General features: G+C 47.5%; 1 protein-coding gene across 3 annotated transcripts in view; it reads left to right on the forward strand.

Annotated features, from left to right (window-relative positions):
* The first annotated feature begins 17,819 nt into the window (after positions 1 to 17,819).
* Positions 17,820 to 22,373, forward strand: part of SLC22A3 (solute carrier family 22 member 3) — a 96,085-nt gene continuing 91,531 nt past the window's right edge. For 2 of the 3 annotated variants that reach the window (XM_023254554.2, XR_006598470.1), the window contains exon 1: positions 17,822 to 18,299. In XM_023254554.2, the coding sequence (XP_023110322.1) occupies positions 17,889 to 18,299 (411 nt within the window). In that variant the 5' untranslated portion in view covers positions 17,822 to 17,888. Of the gene's footprint in view, positions 18,300 to 22,373 lie in introns of all 3 variants that reach the window. The other variant, XM_023254555.2, reaches the window with a different exon arrangement.

Raw genomic sequence — 22,373 nt, forward strand, 5'->3', positions numbered from 1 at the left:
CGTGTCCAGTAGGATTGAAAATGGAAATCATTAAAAAATGGTCAGCTCTGGGGGACGTGGAAGGGTCATGGGATGAGAGATTGTTGTTTCCTCATAGTCCCTTTGGTATCATTCAATTTTTTTCATGTGCATGTATTATTTTAACTAAATTTTTTGAAATAAGCTATCCCAAAAGTAAAGTGTATGCTCAAGGTAGAAGTTGGGGAAGAGTGAAGAAGGTCAGACAGGGGAGGCAGTACAGTCATGAATCAGGCCCCCTGGCCTTCCCTCCCAGTCCTGGGTATCAGCTGCCTGCCCCCAGAAAGGACAACTTGTAATGGGCTCAAGAATTCTTGGAAGGTCTCCAGTGTCATAGAGCCCTGGTTGTACTTATTCCTGAGAACCCACATCTCATAAAGCCACCTTTCGCAGCACCAGGGCACATCTGTGAGAAGCCCAGGCTTGGATCACAAATCTGTGAAGACAGGAACAACGGGAAAATTCACCGATTGACGAAAGCAGCACTTGAATCATCTGGGATGCTTTTATAAAGGCATAGCTACGCTGCTCCTGAGTTCATTCGAGAAGGTACCACTAACATTAGTATCTGTAGCAAGGGGCATAGCATGTTGTCAGCGTTCAAGGGCTTGCAAGACACCAGAATCCTGTGGATAATGTTGGCTTTGGGAGGGCTTTTAAATTTGCTCAGAAAAGAACAATTTCCATCTGGTCCCACCCAATTTTCTCTCTCCCCACTCCATTGAGAGTTGGTTTCAAAGATGGATTTGGGGACATAATTTTAATTCTTTGGGGGGCTATGTAACTGTGCCTATCGAACACTCAAATGGGTGGTCCTTTCCAGTAGAGCTGGAGAAGCCCATGCCTGGAAGTGCAAGGAGCTATCTGTTGTGCAACAGTTTTTGGGGTGGAGATTCTATTTTCTATATTCTTGGCCAGGTTAACTTGAGAGTTCAGGCAGTGGCCATTTACCAGGAGGGCCTTTTCTAAGACAGACTTGGGAGCCAACAGAGTGTGGATGACATCAGCAGTGATCCATGAGCTTTTCTTGGGGCTCTACCCAAGCACCTAGTGGTCAAAAGTCAATTATTTTGCAAATGTAGAGGCAGGAACTTGGGAAATCCATCGTGACGTTGATAAAGATATAGAATAGACTCAGGTAAAAAGGACTTAGAACCCTGATTGCAGGCTTAGGAACCTGAGTCTGAATCCCAACTCTGTCTCCTACTGATGGATAATTTGTTCTTGTTTGAACTTCACTCTTTCTGAAAGAGAAAAAGGCAGCATGACCAGGTGGGAAAACCATCAGGTTTAGAATTTGACAGGTTTGGATTTTAATTCTGCCCTTGTTATGTTTTGGGTGAATTCACTCTCTCCAATCTCGGGTTTTCTCTGTGGAAAAATAGCATAACAGTTTGAATGAGACGAAGTGTGTGAAAAATGTCTGGAACATTCTAGTTTCTATTTCGCCAAAAGAGGTAAGAGCCTAGGAAGTATAAACAAACAAACAAATAAAAATTCTGCCTCCCGAAATGAGGTAGGAGAAGGAGAAAGAACGGGTAAGAGTAAGAGAGGGACAAATTTGGGGACATGAGGTGACCAGGCTCTGAGTTTCTCCTTGACTGAGCAAAACTAAGCACCCATTAACTTTGAGGCATTGTACATTTGGGGAACATTTGCTACTGCAGCTACAACTACTTTAATATGAATAACTGAAGTTATGGGGTGGTTACGACTGCCCAAGGAGAGTTTGTAGGAAAGGAGGAGTGTGATTTGTGGGGAACCCTGTGGTATGCCCACGTGGAGGGAGTGGACAGGAAGAAAGGACCCACCAAGAGGTCTGAGGAGTGGGCTTTGGGTCTCTCAGAACCCAAGGGAAGGAAGTGCTTCAGGAAAAAGGAAGAATTCAGTAGCATTGAAGGTGACCAGGAAGTCTAAGAGGAACAGATTTCTTATCAATTGGGTTTAGCCAAAAAAAAATTTTTTTTTAATTCCAGCGTAGTTAACATAGGGTGTTATCTCAGTTTCGGGTGTACAATATAGTGATTCAACACTTCCAGATGTTAAGTGTTCTCTTAATCCCTGTCACCGATTTCTCCCATCCCCCTACCTACCTCCCCTCTGGTAATCATCTGTTTGTTCTCTATAGTTAAGACTCTGTCTCTTTTTTTTTTTTTAAGTTTTAATTTTATTATTAAAAAAATTTTTTTTAATGTTTATTTTTGAAAGAGAGAGACAGAGCATGAGCAGAAGAGGGGCAGAGAGAGAGGGAGACACAGAATCCGAAGCAGGCTCCAGGCTCTGAGCTGTCAGCATAGAGCCCGATGCAGGGTTCAAACCCAGGAACCATGAGACCATGACCCGAGCTGAAGTCAGTTGCTTAACTGACTGAGCCACCCAGGCGCCCCAAGACTCTCTTTCTTGATTTGTCTCCCCTCCTCCAATTTGTTCATTTGTTTCATTTCTTAAATTCCACTTATGAGTGAACGCATATGGTATTTGCCTTTCTCTGACTGGCTTATTTCGCTTAACGTTATACTTTCTAGATCCGTCCAGGTGGATGCAAATGGTGAGCCGAAAGGAGGTCCTTAATGATCTTGCCACGATGGTCTTAGTGGAGTAGTGAGTACAAGGGAAATTATAGCAGGGGAGGAGATGCTGTAACCAGAGAAGGGGTGGGCGGCACCCTGGACGGGTGGGGCTGTAGAAAGCTGGGTTTCTTCCTTCTTCCTCCTTTCTTTTCTTTCTTCTTCTTCTCCTTCCCTTTGTTCCTTCCCCTCTCCCTCCCTTCTTTTCCTTGAGTAGAGAGACGTAAGCATGCTTAAATAATAATGAAAAAAGAAATGGAAGACACAGGAGAACAATTTCCAAAACCCTTCTCTCCTGCCCGGATGACTTTCTCATATGACCGCCAAGTTGCCAATCAAACAGCTCCATGTGGATATTCCCTGGGTACCTGAAGTTCGACAAGCCCAAACTGATTTCCCCCTCTCCTCCTAGCTTTCTGCTTTTTGTAGGCTCCTGACTGACCCCACCAGCTATTCCCTGAGCTGCCACGTCAGGTACCTGTTGTCACCCTGGATTCCCAGTGGCATCCTACGATCCCCTCAACATCCCTCCCATCCATCGGTCTCCTTTGTCCCCACTGTCACTCCTAAGGGCAGCTAGTTGCCACTTCCTCTCCCTCCAGCCAAATGGCCACCTCGCCTCACGTCTCATATCTCAAATCCTCAAAGGGATTTTCCTCGATTTCGCGACGTCATCTTTGGAAGGAATTTCTTCATTCTGAAACCCAGCTGTAGGAAGTTTTGCAGCTTTCCAAATGTGACGTGTGGCTTCCTCGTCATTGACTCTGTCCCTTCATCCTCCTCAGTCTGGCACGCCCTTTGCCCCCGGTATCAGACCCAGCTCGAGGGGTTGTCTGACTCCCAGGAGGAACTGGCCACCTCTGTTCCAGCCTCTGATCTGATGTCACATGCCCCTCACCCTTTCTACTGTAGAGAGTAAGCTCTTTAAAGAAAGGGATACTGTTTTATTAATCTCTGTACCTCCAGCACCTGGCCCAATAGCAGAACCCAGTGAATGAATGAATGAATGAAAATGACGACAGGGCTAATTGTGATTTTGTGGAACTGAATCCTCGTCACTTTTTGGGCTCAGTTCTCTAACTGAGTCATAGCACCAAGTCATATCATCACCATCCAGCCACACTTCTCTCAGCCACAGGAGACCATCACAGACATCAGAAGGCCATTTGTTGCATCGCATATGTTTCCCAAAATGTGCTGCCAGGACACCTCAGTCCTTTGAGATGATCTGTGATAGAAGGATTCCACGGTGAACATACGTTTCAAAAATAGTGTGTACCACATTGGGAATACACAACGCACTTCGAGGGCTCTGAGAAGCTTTACAGTAAAAAAGCAAAATTTGTTTCCAAAGTCTACCCAAACTGATTTGAATCCTTTCTTCCTTCAAATCACACCTTGGAGTTTTAATATATTTTAACGCTTGCCTAAGATAGTCTTACAACTTACTAACACATTGGGGTTATTCTAGTAACATCACACTTGAGTCCTATATGACTCCTATGCAATGATTTTTAGTGCCGTCTTCTGAAAACAAAATGGCGCATGGCAGTTTTTACAACTGTTTTCCAATGATAATGTATTTTGAGTTTACGGCATGTTTTAGAAATTAATGCTTATTCCTCAATTAAGGAAATTCTAAAAAAAGAAGAACAGGAAAGAGAAAAATCTATGCTTATCTGAAAGATTCCACTTATCTTACGAGGTACGCGTTTGTTTTGTACAAGACTTTTTGTTCTTCCTAATGCCTTGGGGGATTAAATGAAATAAGATATATAAAGTTACTATTTTGATTTCTTATTTGAAATGTAAGTGGATTAAAGTCAGGTCCTGCTTCCTCTGGGGCTTCACTCCAGGCTCCGTAAAGAAAAGCAAGAACTATTTCGAACATGCTCTGGATGGTGAGTTTTAACCTAAATATTTCTCGTTTTTAAATTTGAGATTTCAGAAACTTATGGTCTATCTCCACATGTCTCCTAGACTGAAATCCATACTTCTTTCTGTTTAAAAGTTAAAAGGTACCTTGGGGCACCTGGGTGGTTCAGTCAGTTAAGCAGCCGACTCTTGATTTCAGCTCAAGTCAAGATCTCATGGTTCGTGAGTTCAAGCCCCGCCTTGGGCTCTGGGGTGACAGCACAGAGCCTGCTTGGGATTCTGTCTCTCTCCCTCTTTCTCTGCCCCTCCCTCGCTAATGTGCACTCTCTCTCTCTCTCTCTCTCAAAATAAATAAATAAACTTAAAACAAAAAAGTTAAAAGTTTCATCATCATTTAAAATATGCACCTGTCTAGTTGATTTCTACAGGTGAGTTTGTACTGGGTTCAATGACCTTTCTTTAATGTCACAACACTTCAGACTGTCTGCTATGTGAAGTTTAGGGAACTGCGTTGTGAGCAGGAAGCACTTATGCAGTTCATTCACGCAACATCTGGAACATTCACCACCACTCCCATTCATGAGTATTCTTTTCCTGAAAGGATAGCACGAATCTCAAATCTTATCACAGAGCTGGTATTGAAAAGCTCAATTTCTCGTTTTTTTCCAAGCCAAATCTCCCAAATATTTGGATGAACTAATACCATGAAGAAGGGACTTGCCATCTGAAAAACAGTACTTAGAATTATGATTCCCAGGCTATCTGCGTCATTTCTCATCTGAGTGAGGATTATGCTAATCACTTCAGGCAAACATCTGCAGAAAGCTGTTTGATGTTCTCTAATGGAGATTTCACAGTCATAAAATATCCAAGTGGGAAGATTTCTTTCAAAATCAGTCAGTTTGTCTATCACTCTTTCTGGTGCATAAAATGCATTCCTTTCGACAAAGGTCTGCCGACCGCGCAAACTGAACATCTTTTAGATTTTGTCTAACACCTGCAAGGGCGATAAATCACCCAGAGCCCTGCCAAGTTTCCTCTGTAACTGGTGTTTTGGTGTTACCAGCTCATGACAGGCAGATCAGAAGCACATCAGAAAAACGTCAGTGGAACAATAATTAGCAACTGCGTCAGGCATCTGGGCCCATTTTGATAATGTGAGATCATGGCGTTCTTGCTCTTGGATGAACAGCGAAGAACGGGTTTCTGGACACCACAGAGGACTTAATTTATTTTTCTCACTTGTATAGAGGGGAAAGTGTTCTTAGACCCGAGCGTTTAAAAAAAAAAAAAGCGTTTCAGAAAAATGAATATTCTGAACTACTAACCTTATGAGTCATTAAGTTGCCCTTAAAGTGACACAGAGATCCAATGGGTTGATTGTGGACTGTCTTGTGAAATGTCCAGCATTACACTGGGAAAGACATGCATGAGAAATACATAATGCAATCCTGGTTGTTAGGAAGACCAGGAAGACACTAATGACTCGTACGGCACAATTAGAAAACGTACTTCCTGCTAAGTGGTTTGTACTGGGGGTGAGTGGTGTGACATGGGCATAAATACCCAAGAGTTAAGAGAGACAAACGTAGGGAAGAGGCACAGGGGAGATGGGATTAAGTGCAACCTGGAAGTGGAGAGCAGTTCGGAAGAATAGTTAACATTGAACCCTTCTTTGTGTCAGATACTATGGTAAACAGTCAACCTAACAGTGTTTCACTTACTGCTCCCTTCGGTTCTCTGGGCTTAATACTGCTCTTTAGCCTCATTTCACTGAAGAAGAAACTGAGATTCGCTGGGGATCTGTGATGTGTCTGAGACGCCCGGCAAATAAGTGATGGAGGAGGAAACCCAGATCCATTTCCAGAAGTTCGCCACCTTGCTCCAGTAGCTGGCAGTGTTGTTGTAAGAGATGTGGGTCTAGCTATGAATACAGATATAAACGTCTATATATGGATAGAAATGGATATGATGTCTGTAAACAGCGCACCTTGCATATAAATACTGGATGTGTATATATATATATATATGATATGACTTAGGCAGCAGACAGCAATAGGAGGGTATTGCAGATGCGAGAGAAGAATTACGCGTAACTGTAGTCGTAGTTGGCATGAGTTTGAGGAGGGGTCAACGAGGATACTTCCCTGAATAGCTGAAAGGAGGGCTTACCTTGGGAAGGGTTAGATGAAAAGGGGTTGGCTTATGGAAGACCCAGTGGGCAGACCGGTGGGATAGCACGTGACAGGGAGTTAGGGGTGATCTGGAGCTGAGATTCAGGGGTGTACTGGCTGCCCGAATAAGTAACCGCCCTAATCTGTGTGCTTTGACAGAGTGTTTAGGGACACATGCCCGGGCAAGTCCCCTGATCTGAGCCCAGGAGACCCGTGGCAAAGAGCTAGAACCCTGACTGTTTGGGGAGGGGCGTGAAATATACACAGACCTGAGGGATAAACCAGAGGTGGGGAGCAGTGGGAACGTAGGGGCTGAGGCTCGAAGAGGTCCCGTCCCGTCCCCTCAACCCCCACTCAGGGACCCCTAGGGAATCTGAACGAGTGCGGTGGATCTGTTCTTCCCTGGCATTGGCCAGCCTCCCAGGGGCACACGTCACCATTCTCCTTCTGTAGTTTCAAGCAAGGTGATCCCCCAGTGCATGCCAGTCACCCCACCTGGTCCCTGACCAGAGAAACATGATCTGATCTTGTTCTGGGGTACTGAGAAGACTTTCAAGCCAGATTTTTGACCACACACTCTTTTCTCCGTGTGCTCTGCCTTGAGAACCAAACACGTGTGAGAGATGCACTTTCTCCGTGCACAGGAGAAGCCCCATCCACACTATTGTGGGCTTAGAGATTCCTGGGAGGTACCAGAATGGGAAAGTTCCAAAACTGCCAATAAGGCCTGTGGGATCCACATAAAGACAAGCCCCAGGGATTCCCAGGAATGCTTGGGTATGCGACCTTCTGCAGCAATGGGGGGGTTAAAGCTGCAGGGATTCACACAGCCATCCCGAAGTGCTGCATTGGTGAGCACAGGCTGAAGACACCCAGGAGAGCCAGCTTGTCAAATACACGCTGTTCTGGTGTGCTTCAGGTGTGTTACCGGATGTGCACACGAAACCCTATGCACCACGTGTGTAAGTAAGCAAGACCACAGGATCGCAAACACCAATGGCTGAAACGGTAGAAGAGTAGAAGAAACACACATACCTTTTTTTTTTTTTTTTTTTTTTTGGTTGTAGCCTTCTTATAAGACTTTGGCTTTGGAAAAACATAACTGATCACTGATCACCTAATGGTAAAACTTCTTTCTTTGTCCATCCAAAGATGAATGCTTACTTCCAAGCAGAAGAAATCTATAGCTCCGTGTATTCAGTTTCGCTTGTACTCTGTGCTAAACTCAAGGTCACGCTCAAGACAGCACACACACAAAACAATCCTCAATTTACAGATGGGTGGGGCCCCAAGAGAACACTTGTAAATTGGTTCCTGGAACACTGGGGCATTTCCCCAAGGACACAATGGTAGGAAGGAGTGCTTCACCCTCGGGACAGTCTGGAAAACTCTAGTTAACCCCTTGAGGGCTGAGGCTGGTTCCAAGAGTCACCAGGCACCTGGGAGAGAGAGGATGGAGCCAGGGAGGTGGGGCTGGGTTTGGAGTTCAGGGACCGTCCTGTCCTTGAAAGGAAGAATTCAATGGCACAGTCATTTTGGCCACAAAATGTTCAGGACTGGTTGTCATGGCGATATATCAATACTTTTCTAAAAATAACTTTTTATTTTGAAATAGTTTAGGACTCACAAGAAGTTGTAAAAATAGTACAGAGAGTTTCTGTGCACCCTTCTCCCACTTTGTCCCATGATCATATCTTACATAACCCTGGTGTATTGTCAAAACCAGGAGCCTGATACAGTCACGATACTTTTTACCCAGTTAGGGAGCTTACTCAGACTTGCCCAGTTATCTTTTCCCCCCCCCACACAAATATAATGCTTTAGAATTATTAGATCATTTTATTTCTCCAGTGTTACAGATGCTAAAAATCTTCACTTTTGCAACAAAATCTCCCATTCTTTACTATAAAAATTTTTAACTATCTTATTTGAATGAAGATTGAGTAGGCTTTCTATTCGTACAAATTACTGTAATTCTGACATCAAAAGGCAAAGATTTTTAAAGTTTCTGGAATATGCTATATTTGTAGTCAAAAGAACAAGTTATGAAATGACAACTTTACAAGATAATGAGTCGACACTTGATAATAGTGTGGGCCGGCCTCCTGCTCCCACAGTGCCACGAACTAAGTGAAGTCCTTTTAGCTGAGTTACTTGATCTCTTTGGCCCTTAATTACTTGATTGCGAAATAAGGAAATCAGACTACATGACTTCTAAAATGTCTTTTCGTTAAAAAAGAAGTCCTACAATAGCTTTTGTCAGAAGTATTGTACAGAGATCATTATAGAAAGCGTAAGATGCTTTTATTTAAAACAGACAAACCAAAAAATGATCCTAGGTCTAAAGCAAAAGCAAAAAACGTCTTGTACTTTCATGAAGGCCATGGGAAAAGTACAAAAGAGAATGCAAAGGCAGCATCGGTGGCCCTGGGGAGACCCACCCGCAGGTGGCCGGGAAGGCACAAATGGTCTGCACTCCCCAGAAGCCACTGAAACTCGTGTGACGTTCGGACGGATGATGTTAGCCTTTCCGAGCCTGTGTTTCTTCTACTGTGCAAAAGGACCATATTCCCGGGGAGTGTGGTTCTGAGGACCAGAAGGGAGGGAGTGAGTAAAGCACACAGGCGTCCCAAGCAGGGTCCATGAAGGTTACCGGACAGCCCGAGTGTCAGGGGTGAAGGGAATGTGCGAGACAGGCTGGGAGGAGGTTTTCATTTAGGGAATATGACTAAAAGGAGCAGTCGGCTTATCTTTTAGCTCAGTTACCTTCAGTGGGAAGCCTCTGTTCTCTGAGGACACTTCAGGAGGAGAACCTGTTATGGGGCTCGGATGGATTTGTCGCCCCGGCCACTTCCCGAAGCATCGAGCTGAGCTGAGGAAGGTAATGCGGCTTCCCCCCATGATGCACAAGAGAGACTCATGGTCTCAGCATCCCTGAACTGGCAGAGAGGCAGAAATGAGCAACACAGAGAGCTCTAATCTGTTTTTAGGACAAGTAAACACGTCCCACGTACTTTTTATCTCACTGTACGTTTGGGGTTAGGATTTAGACTCTGGGTTCCGGAGTCTAAGACGTCTTACTATGAAAATGAAGCAAAGATTTATTATTCTCTCCCCATCTTGCTGCTCATTCTCGTTTCCTGTCATAAACATCTTCTCCGCTGCCTGGCCTTTTCTCCTAATATTTACAGTGGTGCCTCAAACATAAGCCTTCCAATGGCTGCACTCGAGATAAATGGTAAAATCATCCAGACCACGATTGATTCGATAAACTATAGAAAAAAATAAGACAGAAATATTTGTTTTGGCTGTCCCAGCAGCCATGTGTCACTGCTATTTACATCAAAATTGCATAATGGACATTCTTTTGTTTTTTTATTTTTTTTTAATGTTTTTATTTATTTTTGAAAGAGAGAGACAGAGCATGAGTGGGGGAGGAGCAGAGAGAGAGGGAGACACAGAACTCGAAGCAGGCTCCAGGCTCTGAGCCGTCAGCACAGAGCCCGATGTGGGGCTCGAACCCACAAACTGTGAGATCATGACCTGAGCCGAAGCTGGAGGCTCAACCGACTGAGCCACCCAGGCGCCCCTCATAATGGACGTTCTTATACTCCTGATTCGATTACTTCAGCTCACATTTTAATTTTTTTAATTTTTCATTTCATTCTATTTTTTTTTCCAGGCCACATTTTAAAAAGGTTTCCTTGGGGCGCCTGGGTGGCGCAGTCGGTTAAGCGTCCGACTTCAGCTCAGGTCACGATCTCGCGGTCCGTGAGTTTGAGCCCCGCGTCAGGCTCTGGGCTGATGGCTCAGAGCCTGGAGCCTGTTTCCGATTCTGTGTCTCCCTCTCTCTCTGCCCCTCCCCCGTTCATGCTCTGTCTCTCTCTGTCCCAAAAATAAATAAACGTTGAAAAAAAAATTTTAAAAAGGTTTCCTTTGGAGTTTTTCAGATTCTTTCCCATTCTTATGTTAAGACACAGCTTTAAAAAATCTCGCAAAATTGAATATTCCATCCGCCAACCTTGTACCGCCTGCATTTGAAAGCCTGTGTTCATACATAGTCAAAAATCAACTCTGGAATATTTCATCATGTTTTCCACTTGGCTACACCTTCTCCAAAGATGGCTTTAAGTCTAAGTTCCTTGATATCTCAAGTACAGAGTGAGCATTGATTTCAAAAGGATAATGGTATCTATAATGTTCATACATCTGCTTGTGTCCTGGTTACAATAAAGAATTTGCATGGAAATATATATATGTTATTATACAAAAAATTAGATTTCGCATAGGATGCACTGTTACAACTGATCTGTGAATTGCTTCCCCCTGTTTGCAATCGGGTAAGTGCAGAAATTGGGAGTAAGCCTTTAGAAACGTTTATACAACCTGACATCACCATGAAGTGTGTGCCTTGTAGACGGGTCTCCTTGAATAGGAAGTAGACCGGTTCTGATGCTGTTGAATTCACCTTGCTGTTGTATGTGTTGTGAACCTCAGGCTTTTTTCATGCCCAGTGAAACCAGGAATTGGTCTGCAATTGATAGAAAACGGGCAAACAAACATGTCTCTTTTACCACAGATGGGTTGGGAATCATTGATATCGAATGCAGTCTAACAGGTAGTGAGCATCATTCGATTTCAGTGACTATGTGTCTATAACATAATTTTCTTTTCTTTTTTAGAGAGAGAGGGAGCATGAGAGAGCATGCAAGCCGGGGAGGGGCAGAGAGAGACAGAGAATGCCAAGCAGGCTCCATGCTCACTGTGAGCCCATCACAAGACTCGATCTCACGACTGCGAGATCATGACCTGAGCCAAAATCGAGAGTCAACACTTAACAGGCTGAGCCACCCAGGTGCCCCTATAACATAATTTTCAGTGAATGTGTTATTCTTCAGTCTTTACGTGCAATTCGTTGAGAGGTGACTCAAGTTTTAACTGATGCCTGCCTCTTTCCCAAGACTGCCTGCTCCCTTTCGAAGATTGCATTAATGGGACTTTGGCACGCTGGCACTGAGATTCAGAAAGAGTGCATCTCTGTTGAATGCTCTGCCCAGGGTAACTACTCCCAAACTATTGAAGGCACCTCACTAAAAGACAATTTCATCTACAATTGGGATCCGATAGCAGAAACCTCTGGGCAACATTTTAGCAATTAATAGCACAGTGGCCTTTCACCAAGACCTTTATAAATCCCCAAAGTCATAGATGCTCTGAGTGTTGGAGACCCAGAGGACAAATCATAGTAATTTGGCACTGATTGGGCTGTGTGGACCAATAGAAGCATGACAACTCTTTTACACTCATCCTGCCCCCCCCTTCTCCTCTATCTGACATTACTAATCAATCGTGGCCTGCTTTGGACTCAACCTCAAAGTTACCCTCGATAAAGTTATCCTCCAGAGAGCTTCTGCCAAATCACAGGGTGGGACATAAGAAGGAATCCACTGGTCTAAACCATTTGCCATGAAAAGGCAAGAGTTGCAACACACTTCGCCTTGCACTTGTTAGAAGAGCACAAACCCCACAAATATTGACAGGGAAGTGGTGAAGGGCTTGCTACCGTAAACATTAGCAGAGTAAATAGAACTCCACAAGGCTCTTAAAAGCGTCACTAAGTTTTCCTACCTTGTCAAAAACCAACTCTGGAATATTTCATCATGTTTTCTGCTTGGCTACACCTTCTCCAAAGATTACTTTAAGTCTTAGTTCCTTGATATTTCAAGTATAGAGTGAGCATTGATTTCAAAAGGATAATGGTATCTATAATGTTTCCCCCTCAAACCAGAAAGTTTCTTATAGGAAAGTCCAAATCGTAATCAACTAGCAAGAGAATGGGTCAGAAAAAGATAATGATGAATACTGGCCAATCTAAATCAATGTTAGGGTCCAGTGTTAGACCATGTAATAATGGAAGTGCCCTGTAGCATTTACTACATTCATATGCTAAACTAAAAAATAGTTACTCCGTGTCAGATATGGTAAGAATGAGAATGCTTCAAATATCCTTACCCATTCATTAAAGAACAAAAAAGGAAATATAATTCCTAATTTTTTCCTTAGGTTTGAATACATGCACCAGTCCACTTGCCCATTTTTTTTTCCAGTGGACCTTTTTGAGACATTTTGTTTCAAGATTTATTAAGCAAACTAATGTCTCTTGGTGCCTTACAAACAGCATAAATGTCATTAAGACATCTTTTGGTAACTCAGTATGTGGTGAATATACCCTAATACTTGGTATGTCAATTCCTAAATGCAATAAAAAATACCAGCTATAAAATTTTAGATGAATAAATCTGAAAAATTACCTTTTCAGAAAGAATAAAGTCAGTATGCTTTACAAAGGCCGAAGGTTGTGGGCCAATTGATTCTTGTTATTTCTATTCAGTTAATGATCATGGTATCTGGATCAGCACTGCCCAAGAGAACTTCATGTGGAGAATGGAAATGTTCTGTATCTCCTTAGTCAATATCTTAGGCATTAGCCACATTGACTAGTGTGCAACTTGAAACGTGGCTCATGAGGAACAGGATTCTTTATTTTACTAAATTTTAATTAAATTAAATTTAAACAGCCACATGTGCAGATATAAAATAGACATCAATGTGTTGGGATAGAAACATGAATTGATATGGCTTTTCTCTCGAAGACCTACAAAGTAATGGGAGAAATAAAATGTGTACAGGATTTTACATCACAGTCCCAACTGAATTTTTATGGACCTTAATAAATATAAATTTTATATGGAAGAAAAAAGCCCCCAAATCACCAAGATAATTCTGAAGAGGAATAAGGTTAGAGAGTGGAGGTGGGATTTAATATCTCCCACATATTAAGACTTTGTATAGAGCTATTGTAATTAACAAGGAAATATTGGTATGGAGCTAGTGCAGTAAAACAGAATGAAGAACCCAGAAACACATTCATGAAGGATTTCTTTTCTTTTTTCTTTTTTTGCAAAAGACAAAAAGCAGAAGCTCTCAAGAAAATTGATAAATTTTACTACAGCTGAACTTAAACTTTTTATAGTCAGCAAGACACTATAAACAAAGCTAACAGACTGAGAGGACAGAACCCATACCACTGATAAAGGAGTAGAATACACAAATATACAAATAACTTCCTAAAAATTCAATAAGAAAACACAAGTAACAAAGAGAACGCAGGTAGAGGATATGAAAAGAGGCCTCTCCTGGAAGATAAAACCCGAGTAATGAATAAGCATGAAGAATGTGTTCTGTTTGACCACATACAAATCAGAACAGTAAGACTGCATTTTATACCCAGAGTATCCGCTAGTGGGCTTGAGTTTAACAAAGCTGAGCCATAGCATGGACATGGATAACTTCATACATCATTTGCAGGATGCAAGGTGGGACCATCCCCCTAAGAGCTACCTGGCAATGTCTGGCAAACTCCAAATCCGTACACTCTGCAGCCCTGCTAATCCATTTCTAGGTACTTACTTTCCATCAATTCTTGTACAAAGTGCACAAGGGAGTGTGCATATCACATTCACTGCAACATTACTTGTAATTGTGGAAAATTAAGAATGAGCTAAATGTCTCTCAGTAGGGGAATGGATAAATCATAGTATGGTCATTCAAAAGAATGATCCGTAGCAGCTGGAGTAAATGAGCTAGATCCATGTTTATCAAGGCTAATGGGTCTCAAAAATATAATGTGCGGTGAAAAAGAGAAGTGACAGAAAAATATGTGGAGTGTGGTACCACTTATGTAAATATCAAAGCACCCCACGTACTAGATATTGTTTGTACGTGATACTTGTGTATTAAAAGGATGAAAACTGGACGAGATGAAAATTAACAATTTCACAATAGCTACACCTGGGCACGACAGGTCTGTGCCTTCGGGGGAGTCTGGCCTTCCTCTGTCTGCTCCAGCCCCAGGGCCAAGGGGCAGTACCCACCGGAGGCCTTTCACCACTTTGTCTCTCCAGTTCCCCCCTGCTCTGGGAGCCAGGAACCCAAGATTCTCTGCTCAAGGGTCCTGAGCCCGCTTCTTGGGTCTGGGTGGGCCTTCTCCCCTGGCCCACCTTCTGAAGAAATGGCCTGGTGGCTGCCTTGGGGAGGGAGGGAGGTGACAGGGAACAGGATCTGAAGGCTTATGAAGGAGACTTCAACTCTGTGTATGAATGTTGGCTCTTTATAACGATATACCTAAAACAAACATAACAACATGACATTTGCTAATTCTCGGGGTGGGTGGTATTTTTTTTCATTGCTCTTTTTTTAAAAAAACTTTTTTTTTTGAGTTTATTTATTTATTTTGAGAGAGAGAGAGTATGTGAGCGGGGTTAGAGGCAGAGAGAGAGGGAGAGAGAGAAGCCCAAGCTGGCTCTGCACTGTCTGCACAGAGCCTGATGTGGGGCTTGATCCCATGAACTGTGAGATCATGACCCGAGCCAAAATCAAGAGTCAGATGCTTAGTTGACTGTGACACCCAGGCACCCCACTCATTGCTTTTTTAAATAGCTGACTCACATACAGCACTTATCATGTTTCAATTATTATTCTAAATGATTTGCATTAAAAACAAGAAGGTTCATTATTACTCAGTTTTATGGAAGACAACCAAATAACTTGCCCAAGGTCACTCATTGCAAAAAATAGAAGGGGATCTGAACCCAGTAGGGGTTCTGTGATCTTAGCAATATACTAGGTCTACTTAACTGTATACTTCATTAAAAACATTAAAATTAAAATACCAAGTATATACAAAGAAAAAGGTAGTGGAATTCCATGAGAAGTTTCTTGGATGTGTTAGGAGCACAAACCAAGAGGGCATTACTTGGGAAGGAAGGCAGTTGCTATGGTGGCAAAGGCTTCACGAACCTGGTGCCACCTTTTAGGCCAGGTCTTCCTGGGCAGTGGGCAGGAGGGGCAGGAGAGTGAACCACCAGGAAGAGGGAACTTCGTGTATACCGGGCTGCAGGTGAGGAACCCCGGGGGCACTGCGGGCAGAACAAAGATGGCGGCGGAGAGGAAAGGATTCAATACCTGTGTGTGTATAGGGGGCTGTGTCAAGAAGCACCCAGTTACCAGCACCTTACTATGAAGCAGGCACAGTTGTGGGTGGTGGCAACATGGAGTGAACAGAGCAGAAATTTCTGCTTTCATGGAACTTGCAGTCTAGCAGAGGATCACAAGTAAGATAAGTGAACAGATGAGACACATGGTAAACAAAGGAATACGGATACGCATCGCAGGTGGATAAAGCAGGGAAGGGAGCCGCCAGGATGGATCGCCCGTGCGTGTGTCTGCGTGTGTGTTGGGTGGTGAGGGGAAGGCTGACCGGTGGGGGCGGAGTGAGCGGAGGTGACTTTTGAAGAAAGGCCTGCAAAAGGGAGAGGTGTTGAGATGATCCAGAGATTCATTCTGGGGTTGGGCCTTGGTTACACCAAAAGGGAGGTCAGGAGGAAGAGCTGGGGTGGGGGCAGCAGGTGACAGATTGAGTCTGGAGTCCAGGGAGCCGGTTAAAAATATGGGCTAGGGGGATGCCGGGGTGGCTCGGTCAGTTAAGCGTCAGACTTCGGCTCAGGTCATGATCTCCCGGTTCCTGAGTTCCAGCCCCGTGTTGGGTGCTGTGCTGACAGCTCAGAGCCTGGAGCCTGCTTTGGATTCTGTGTCTCCCTCTCTCTCTTCCCCTCCCCTGCTCACACTCTGTCTGTCTCTCTCTCAAAAATAAATAAATGTTAAAAAAGGGCTTTTTGTTTGTTTGTTTTTTTAATATGGGCTACAGCCTGGAGCAGGAGACACGTGGACATAGAAATCATTGCTAACTCGGTGGTAGATCTGCTTTACTTAGTAGCCCAGGGCAAGGAAGGTGAGGACAATAAAAACCGCCCATCGGTGAGCCCCTGCTGTGTGGCCTGCACACTACCAGGTGCTCTATCCTACATAGTATCTGTCACCCTAAGGACATCCCTGCACCCTCCATAGCATTAACTCGACACAAATAACAGTAATAGCAGCCAACACATGAAAGGGTATGCTCTGTGCATCAGGTGCTTTTCTGGCACTTTATAGACCCCAGGAGGGTGTTAGCCTCGCTTGACAGATGAGAATACTGGGACGGCCAATGAGTTGCCGAAGGTCAAGAGCTGGTGAGGGGATGAAGCGGGCTGCATAGAGGCAACCTGGCTTCCCGAGTCCTTGATCCGGAAGGACAAAACGTGTCTGTGCTCTACCCGCTTCTGGGAGCTTCCAGAAAAGCAACACGAGGATACAAAGCTTTTCTGAGGATGGGGTGGGGTCTGGGGAGAAGAGCTAGAGAAATTCTGAGAAAACACATGGCCAGATAGGCTAGGCCAGGGCTGGGTGAGCGCCGTGGGCAGTGTGGACCGGTGCGGCGTGGTCAGCACCGTCCCAGGCTGCGACCCCGCGCGGGAAGACCCAGGAGGCACGGGACACGGCAGCCCAGGGCCCAGGACGCCAGGGGCCAGTGCGGACACAGTCCTGCGGACCTCCGGGGCGCGAGTCAAGAAGGTAAAAACAACGCTCAAAGCAACCAACACCCTCTCCGGGCGCTTTCGGGCCAAGAGAGTAGGTCGCAAAGGCCCGGGCTTAAGGAGCCCCAAATGCAGCCCGAGGTCCTCTCCCACTTTGAACTTGCGGAACGCGAACGAGGCGCTTGGACTCCGTAGACCGCCCAGCTGCCTTTTTGAAAAAGTTGGACCGTCTCCGAGATGTCGCCGAACTCGAATCCCACCTGCAGCCGGCTCGGCGGCGGGTCGCGCGGGGCGGCCCCTGAGCGCCGAGGGCTTGGAGGGCCCGAGGGCGTCTCCCGGGGCACAGGCGCAGGACCCGGAGCGCGCGGCGTCCGTCCCCGCCCCGCCACCCGCCTCCCCCCCCCACGACCTCCGACGCCGCCCTCGGGGGCCTCCGAGGGGCCGCGACCGAGACCGGAGGGCGACCCTGCAACTTCCTTCTGGAGCGCGACCCCGGGGCCGACCGCAGAGCAGGCTGCCGGCGGGGACCGGGCGGAGCCCCGCGCCAGGCCGGAGGCGGCCGCGGCCGCCACTCGCGGTCCCGGGCCGGGCCCCCGGCGCGTCCCCGGGGAGCGCGGCCCGGGCGGGCGGGCGGGCGGGAGGCGGGGGCGGCGGGCGCGGCGCCCGGGGGCGTGAGGCGGGGAGCGCGGGGCGGGGTGAGGCGGCGGCCGGCGGCGGGGCGCGCGCTCACTCGGAGGCCGGGCGGCGGGCGGCAGGACGCGCCCGCGGGGTCGCGCACCATGCCCTCGTTCGACGAGGCGCTGCAGCGGGCCGGCGAGTTCGGGCGCTTCCAGCGGCGCGTGTTCCTGCTGCTGTGCCTGACGGGCGTCACCTTCGCCTTCCTCTTCGTCGGCGTGGTCTTCCTGGGCAGCCGGCCCGAGCGCTACTGGTGCCGCGGGCCGAGCGCCGCCGCGCTGGCCGAGCGCTGCGGCTGGAGCCCGGAGGAGGAGTGGAACCGCACGGCGCCCCCCGAGCGCGGCGGCGACGCCGGCTGCCGGCGCTACCTCCTGGAGGCGGCCAACGGCAGCGCGGCGGCGGGCGCGCTCAGCTGCGCCGACCCGCTCGCCGCCTTCCCCAACCGCTCGGCGCCGCTCGTGCCCTGCCGGGGCGGCTGGCGGTACGTCCAGGCCCACTCCACCATCGTCAGCGAGGTACGGGCGTCGGGGCTCGCTCGGAGTGGGGGTGGGGGAGAAACCCCCGGCGGGACGGGACGCCGCGGGGAAGGGCCGCGGGGGCGCCGGCACCTGTTGGTTGTCTCGGGGCGGGGGGGGGGGGGAACCGACCGGGTTCATCCCGCGCTCAGAAGCGCTGCGTCCCGAGTGCCCGGGGAAATGCCTCTCGTGTGTGTCCCTCTGCGGGGGGAGTGGACGGGGGATGGGGTGGGGGGATGCTTGGGTTTCGGGAGGGAACGCAAGCTGGGACGAATGCTGAGTTGGGAGACGCTCCGCACGCTCCTCCTGGGGAATCCGAGCGGCCAGCGCGCGGCGCGTCGTCGCCCCCCGAGGGGTTTGCGCCGCGGGGGGCGATGTTGGGTCGGCTCGCGGCGGGGAAGCGCAGCCCCGCGGGGCGGGCAGCTCGCTGGGGGGCAGGGCCCGAGTGCTTTGTGGTCTTGGGGGGGGGGTCAGGGAAGGGCGAGACGGTGCCTGGTTGCCCGAACGATTACGTGAAGCGCGAGGGCACGAAGGTCAAGGCTCTCCCGGGTTGCGATTTTGGTAAAACCGCTTTGGGGGCAAAGAGCAACATCGGAGCGAAGTTGGGAGAGCTGAGGTTTTGAATTGAGAGTTTGGGGGCGCCTGGGGAAGGGCTCGGTTGGTTAAGGGTCTGACTTCAGCTGGAGTCGTGATCTCCCAGTCCGCGGGTTCCAGTCCGGCATCAGGGTCTGTGCTGCAGCTTGGAGCCTGGAGCCCGGAGCCTGCTTCGGACTGTGTCTCCCTCCCTCTCTGCCGCTTACCCCACTCATGCTCTGTCTCTCAAAAATGAATAAACGTTAAAAAAAAAAAAAAGAGTTTTAATTCTTTCTTTCTTTCTTTTTTCCCCCTTCTAATAAATTACAGGAGGGCAGCAGAAGAGGCTTCAAGCCTTACGAAGCAGACCCCCTCCCACCTTCCTGGGAGTGGCTGCTTGGGCCAGGTGGTGGCAGTCCCCCCATTTCCCTAGGTGTGTTTGGGCATGCAGTGCATTGGGGGTTGCATGGCCCCTCAGCCCTGGCTGCACTGCCGTTCCTACCCCGGGCTGGGAAGGCAGTTTGGCCGTCTTTATCTGCGGGGGGGCTGCCTCTATGGGGGCTGGGTGGCAGGAACTAGCAGTTTCATTGAACTTCGTCTGCAATCCTAGGTCAATTTAATGTCTGAAAGAAACGATTGAATGTGCTCAGGCAAATTAGGAAAGAAAAACTTTTGTCTTTATTGTCATAAACATTTTAAAGCACCTGCATGAATAATGGAGAAAACACTAGATTCAGCTCTAGCAGTGTGTCACTGTTGATGGTATTCTTTGGTCTGGTGTCACTGGTGTTGGGGTGATTGATCTTTGAGTTCATGCATATTCTTTTTTTACAGTTTATTTCTTTTTTTTTTAATTTTAACATTTATTTATTTTGGAGACAAAGAGAGAGACAGCGTGTGAGCAGGGGAGGGGCAGAGAGAGAGGGAGACACGGGCTCTGAAGCAGGCTCCAGGTTCTGAGCTGTCAGCCCAGAGCCCGATGCGGGGCTGGAACTCACGAACTGTGAGATTGACCTGAGCTGAAGTCGGACGCTTAACCAACTGAGCCACCCAGCGGCCCCAAAAATCTGTTTCTCTATTTTGAGAGAAAGAGAGTGAGCAAGTGAGCGGGGGGGGGGGGGGGGGGGGGGCAGAGAAAGAGGGAGGGAGAGAGACTCCCAAGCAGGCTCTGCACTGGGAGCCATATGTGGGGCTTGAACTCCCGAACCTTGAGCCGAAATCAAGAGTCTCACACTTATCCGACTGAGCCACCCAGGTGCCCCCAGTTCACGCATATTCTGTAGAGTGCCAAGCGTGTGTGGTCCCGTACTATGTGCTGTAGAACTCCTGGCAGCCCAGCCAGGCAGTGTGTGTGTGTGTGTTTGGGGTGATTTAATTTCTACCTAACCTGTGGGTGATGCTGATGACTGCTGTATAAACTATGGTGGCCTTGTGGTTAAGGATCTCATAGTTGAAATGGGCAGGGGGTGGACTTCGGTAGGACGGGGCATTGTCACTAGTACTTGCTTAGAGCCGCACCGGTTAGGTGGCTCTGTGTATAGCCCTTCACCTGGCTGCTCAGTGCCTACTTCCCAGGCAAATCGGAAGATACCATTTGGAGAGAGGACACCTGATTTGTGAAGACATATAAGCCTCAAATGAAGAATCAGATAAGCCTCTAAAGCTAAAGGCACACGCACTCAAGCGGGGTTTCTGTGAGCAGACGTGATCCCTAGACATCGGAGAAAGGAGACGTAAAAATCTGTGAGTTGGTGCCCCAATTCTTTAGAAACATTTTGGGGTTCTGGAGTTGTTTCAAGTGATCTGGGCTTATTTCAAGGAGGGACAGGTAGTTTTATGAAGGTCAGTGGCTCCCCAAAGGTAGGGGCGCCTGGGTGGCGCAGTCGGTTAAGCGTCCGACTTCAGCCAGGTCACGATCTCGCGGTCCGTGAGTTCGAGCCCCGCGTCAGGCTCTGGGCTGATGGCTCAGAGCCTGGAGCCTGTTTCCGATTCTGTGTCTCCCTCTCTCTCTGCCCCTCCCCCGTTCATGCTCTGTCTCTCTCTGTCCCAAAAATAAATAAACGTTGAAAAAAAAAAATAAAAAAAATAAATAAAAAAAAATAAAAAGAAAAAAGGTAGCGCGTGGCAGGCGGAAGGGCAGGAGACCCGGTGTGGCACTGTCTGCAGCGAGCTGTGTGGCTCGAGTGGATCGCTTAACCTCCCTGGGCTTAGCTTTCTCATCTGTAAAATTGGAGGTTGGATGACGTCCTACAGATGCCGTCCATCAGCGGTATCGCTGGATTGCTGCTCCGTGCGCTTAGAACAATGATAAAAATCTTCAAGGAAAAGTTGAATGATAGCAGGCCCTCCTTAAGGCCACCGACAAGTCTTTGAAGCATGTTGGAGAGTTTTGTTTTGTTTTCAAGTCCCAAACTGTTTGCTTCTTCTGGCTTGTTTGCTTTTAATGTATTGATTCTTAAGAGGAACCCCCACCTCCCCCCCTTCCATTTAGGAAGGTCCGCCATTCAGAGTGACTCATTCGCTTTCAGAGTTCTGCCTGGCTGATATTTTGCTGCCTTGGGTTTTGAATAGGATCTGTTTAGTTTTTGTGCTTTCATATTCTGTCAGCATTCAAGGAACTATCCTTCTGTGTTTGGTTAACACGGTGTATCCAATGTGTTTTTGTAGGCTCAGAGTCTAACGTATTAATCGTGGAAAGAGGGTGAACTGCAAGAGTTTAGAAGGGAGAAGGGCAGACCAGACTCCCGGATGTCTCTGTCTGGCTATTCTATTTCATCTTTGCACCCCTGTGAGGAGACATCGCTGTCCCGGCTTTGTAGAAGAGGTACCTGAGGTGGAAGGACCTGCCAGAGTCCCAGACCTTTTAAGTAGCCCAGTTGGGATCAGATCTAAGGGTCGTGAATGTAAATCGTCCTCCTGTCTTCCATACGGCGTTTGAAGTCTTCGGGAAAGTCCAGGCAACTTGGACTTGGTTCTTGGAAAGGCTTCCCCTTTCTCCTCATCCCCGCCAACCACTCACACTTTAGAAGCTGCAGGAAATCCCGGGGGCCTCTTCGTGTTGACTTCATTCCTCGGCCCAACCTGCCATTGTATTTCATTGCCCGGTGGCAGGAACGGGGTCAGCCATACAGCCAGACCGGCGGATGAGAATGGCTGTCTCCTCTTGATGTGGACATTGCAGAATGGACATTGGCACCTCACCCACTGTCTTTCCATCTTTCGAAGCAGAACGGCTCCGGGGAGTGAAGTCAGAAGCCAAGGCCAAGTGCAGGGCCATTTAAATCCAGCTCCCTCAGTTACTTCTCTTGCTCAAGGCGAGGCAGTAGATTTTCCACCTGCATGTAGCTTTCTCAGCGCAGACTTTCTAAGTCTGAACCTTGGCCTTGTCTGCTTGTCAGACACTGGCCAGAATTAAGCATGATATAATGCAGAGAAGTCCGAGCCCCCTCCCCCCACCCCAGTATTTCAATTCATTGCCTAGGGAGTGAGTCTTTGAAATGG

The sequence above is a fragment of the Felis catus genome, chromosome B2, assembly GCF_018350175.1.
Source record: "Felis catus isolate Fca126 chromosome B2, F.catus_Fca126_mat1.0, whole genome shotgun sequence".
Classification (NCBI taxonomy): Eukaryota; Metazoa; Chordata; class Mammalia; order Carnivora; family Felidae; genus Felis; species Felis catus.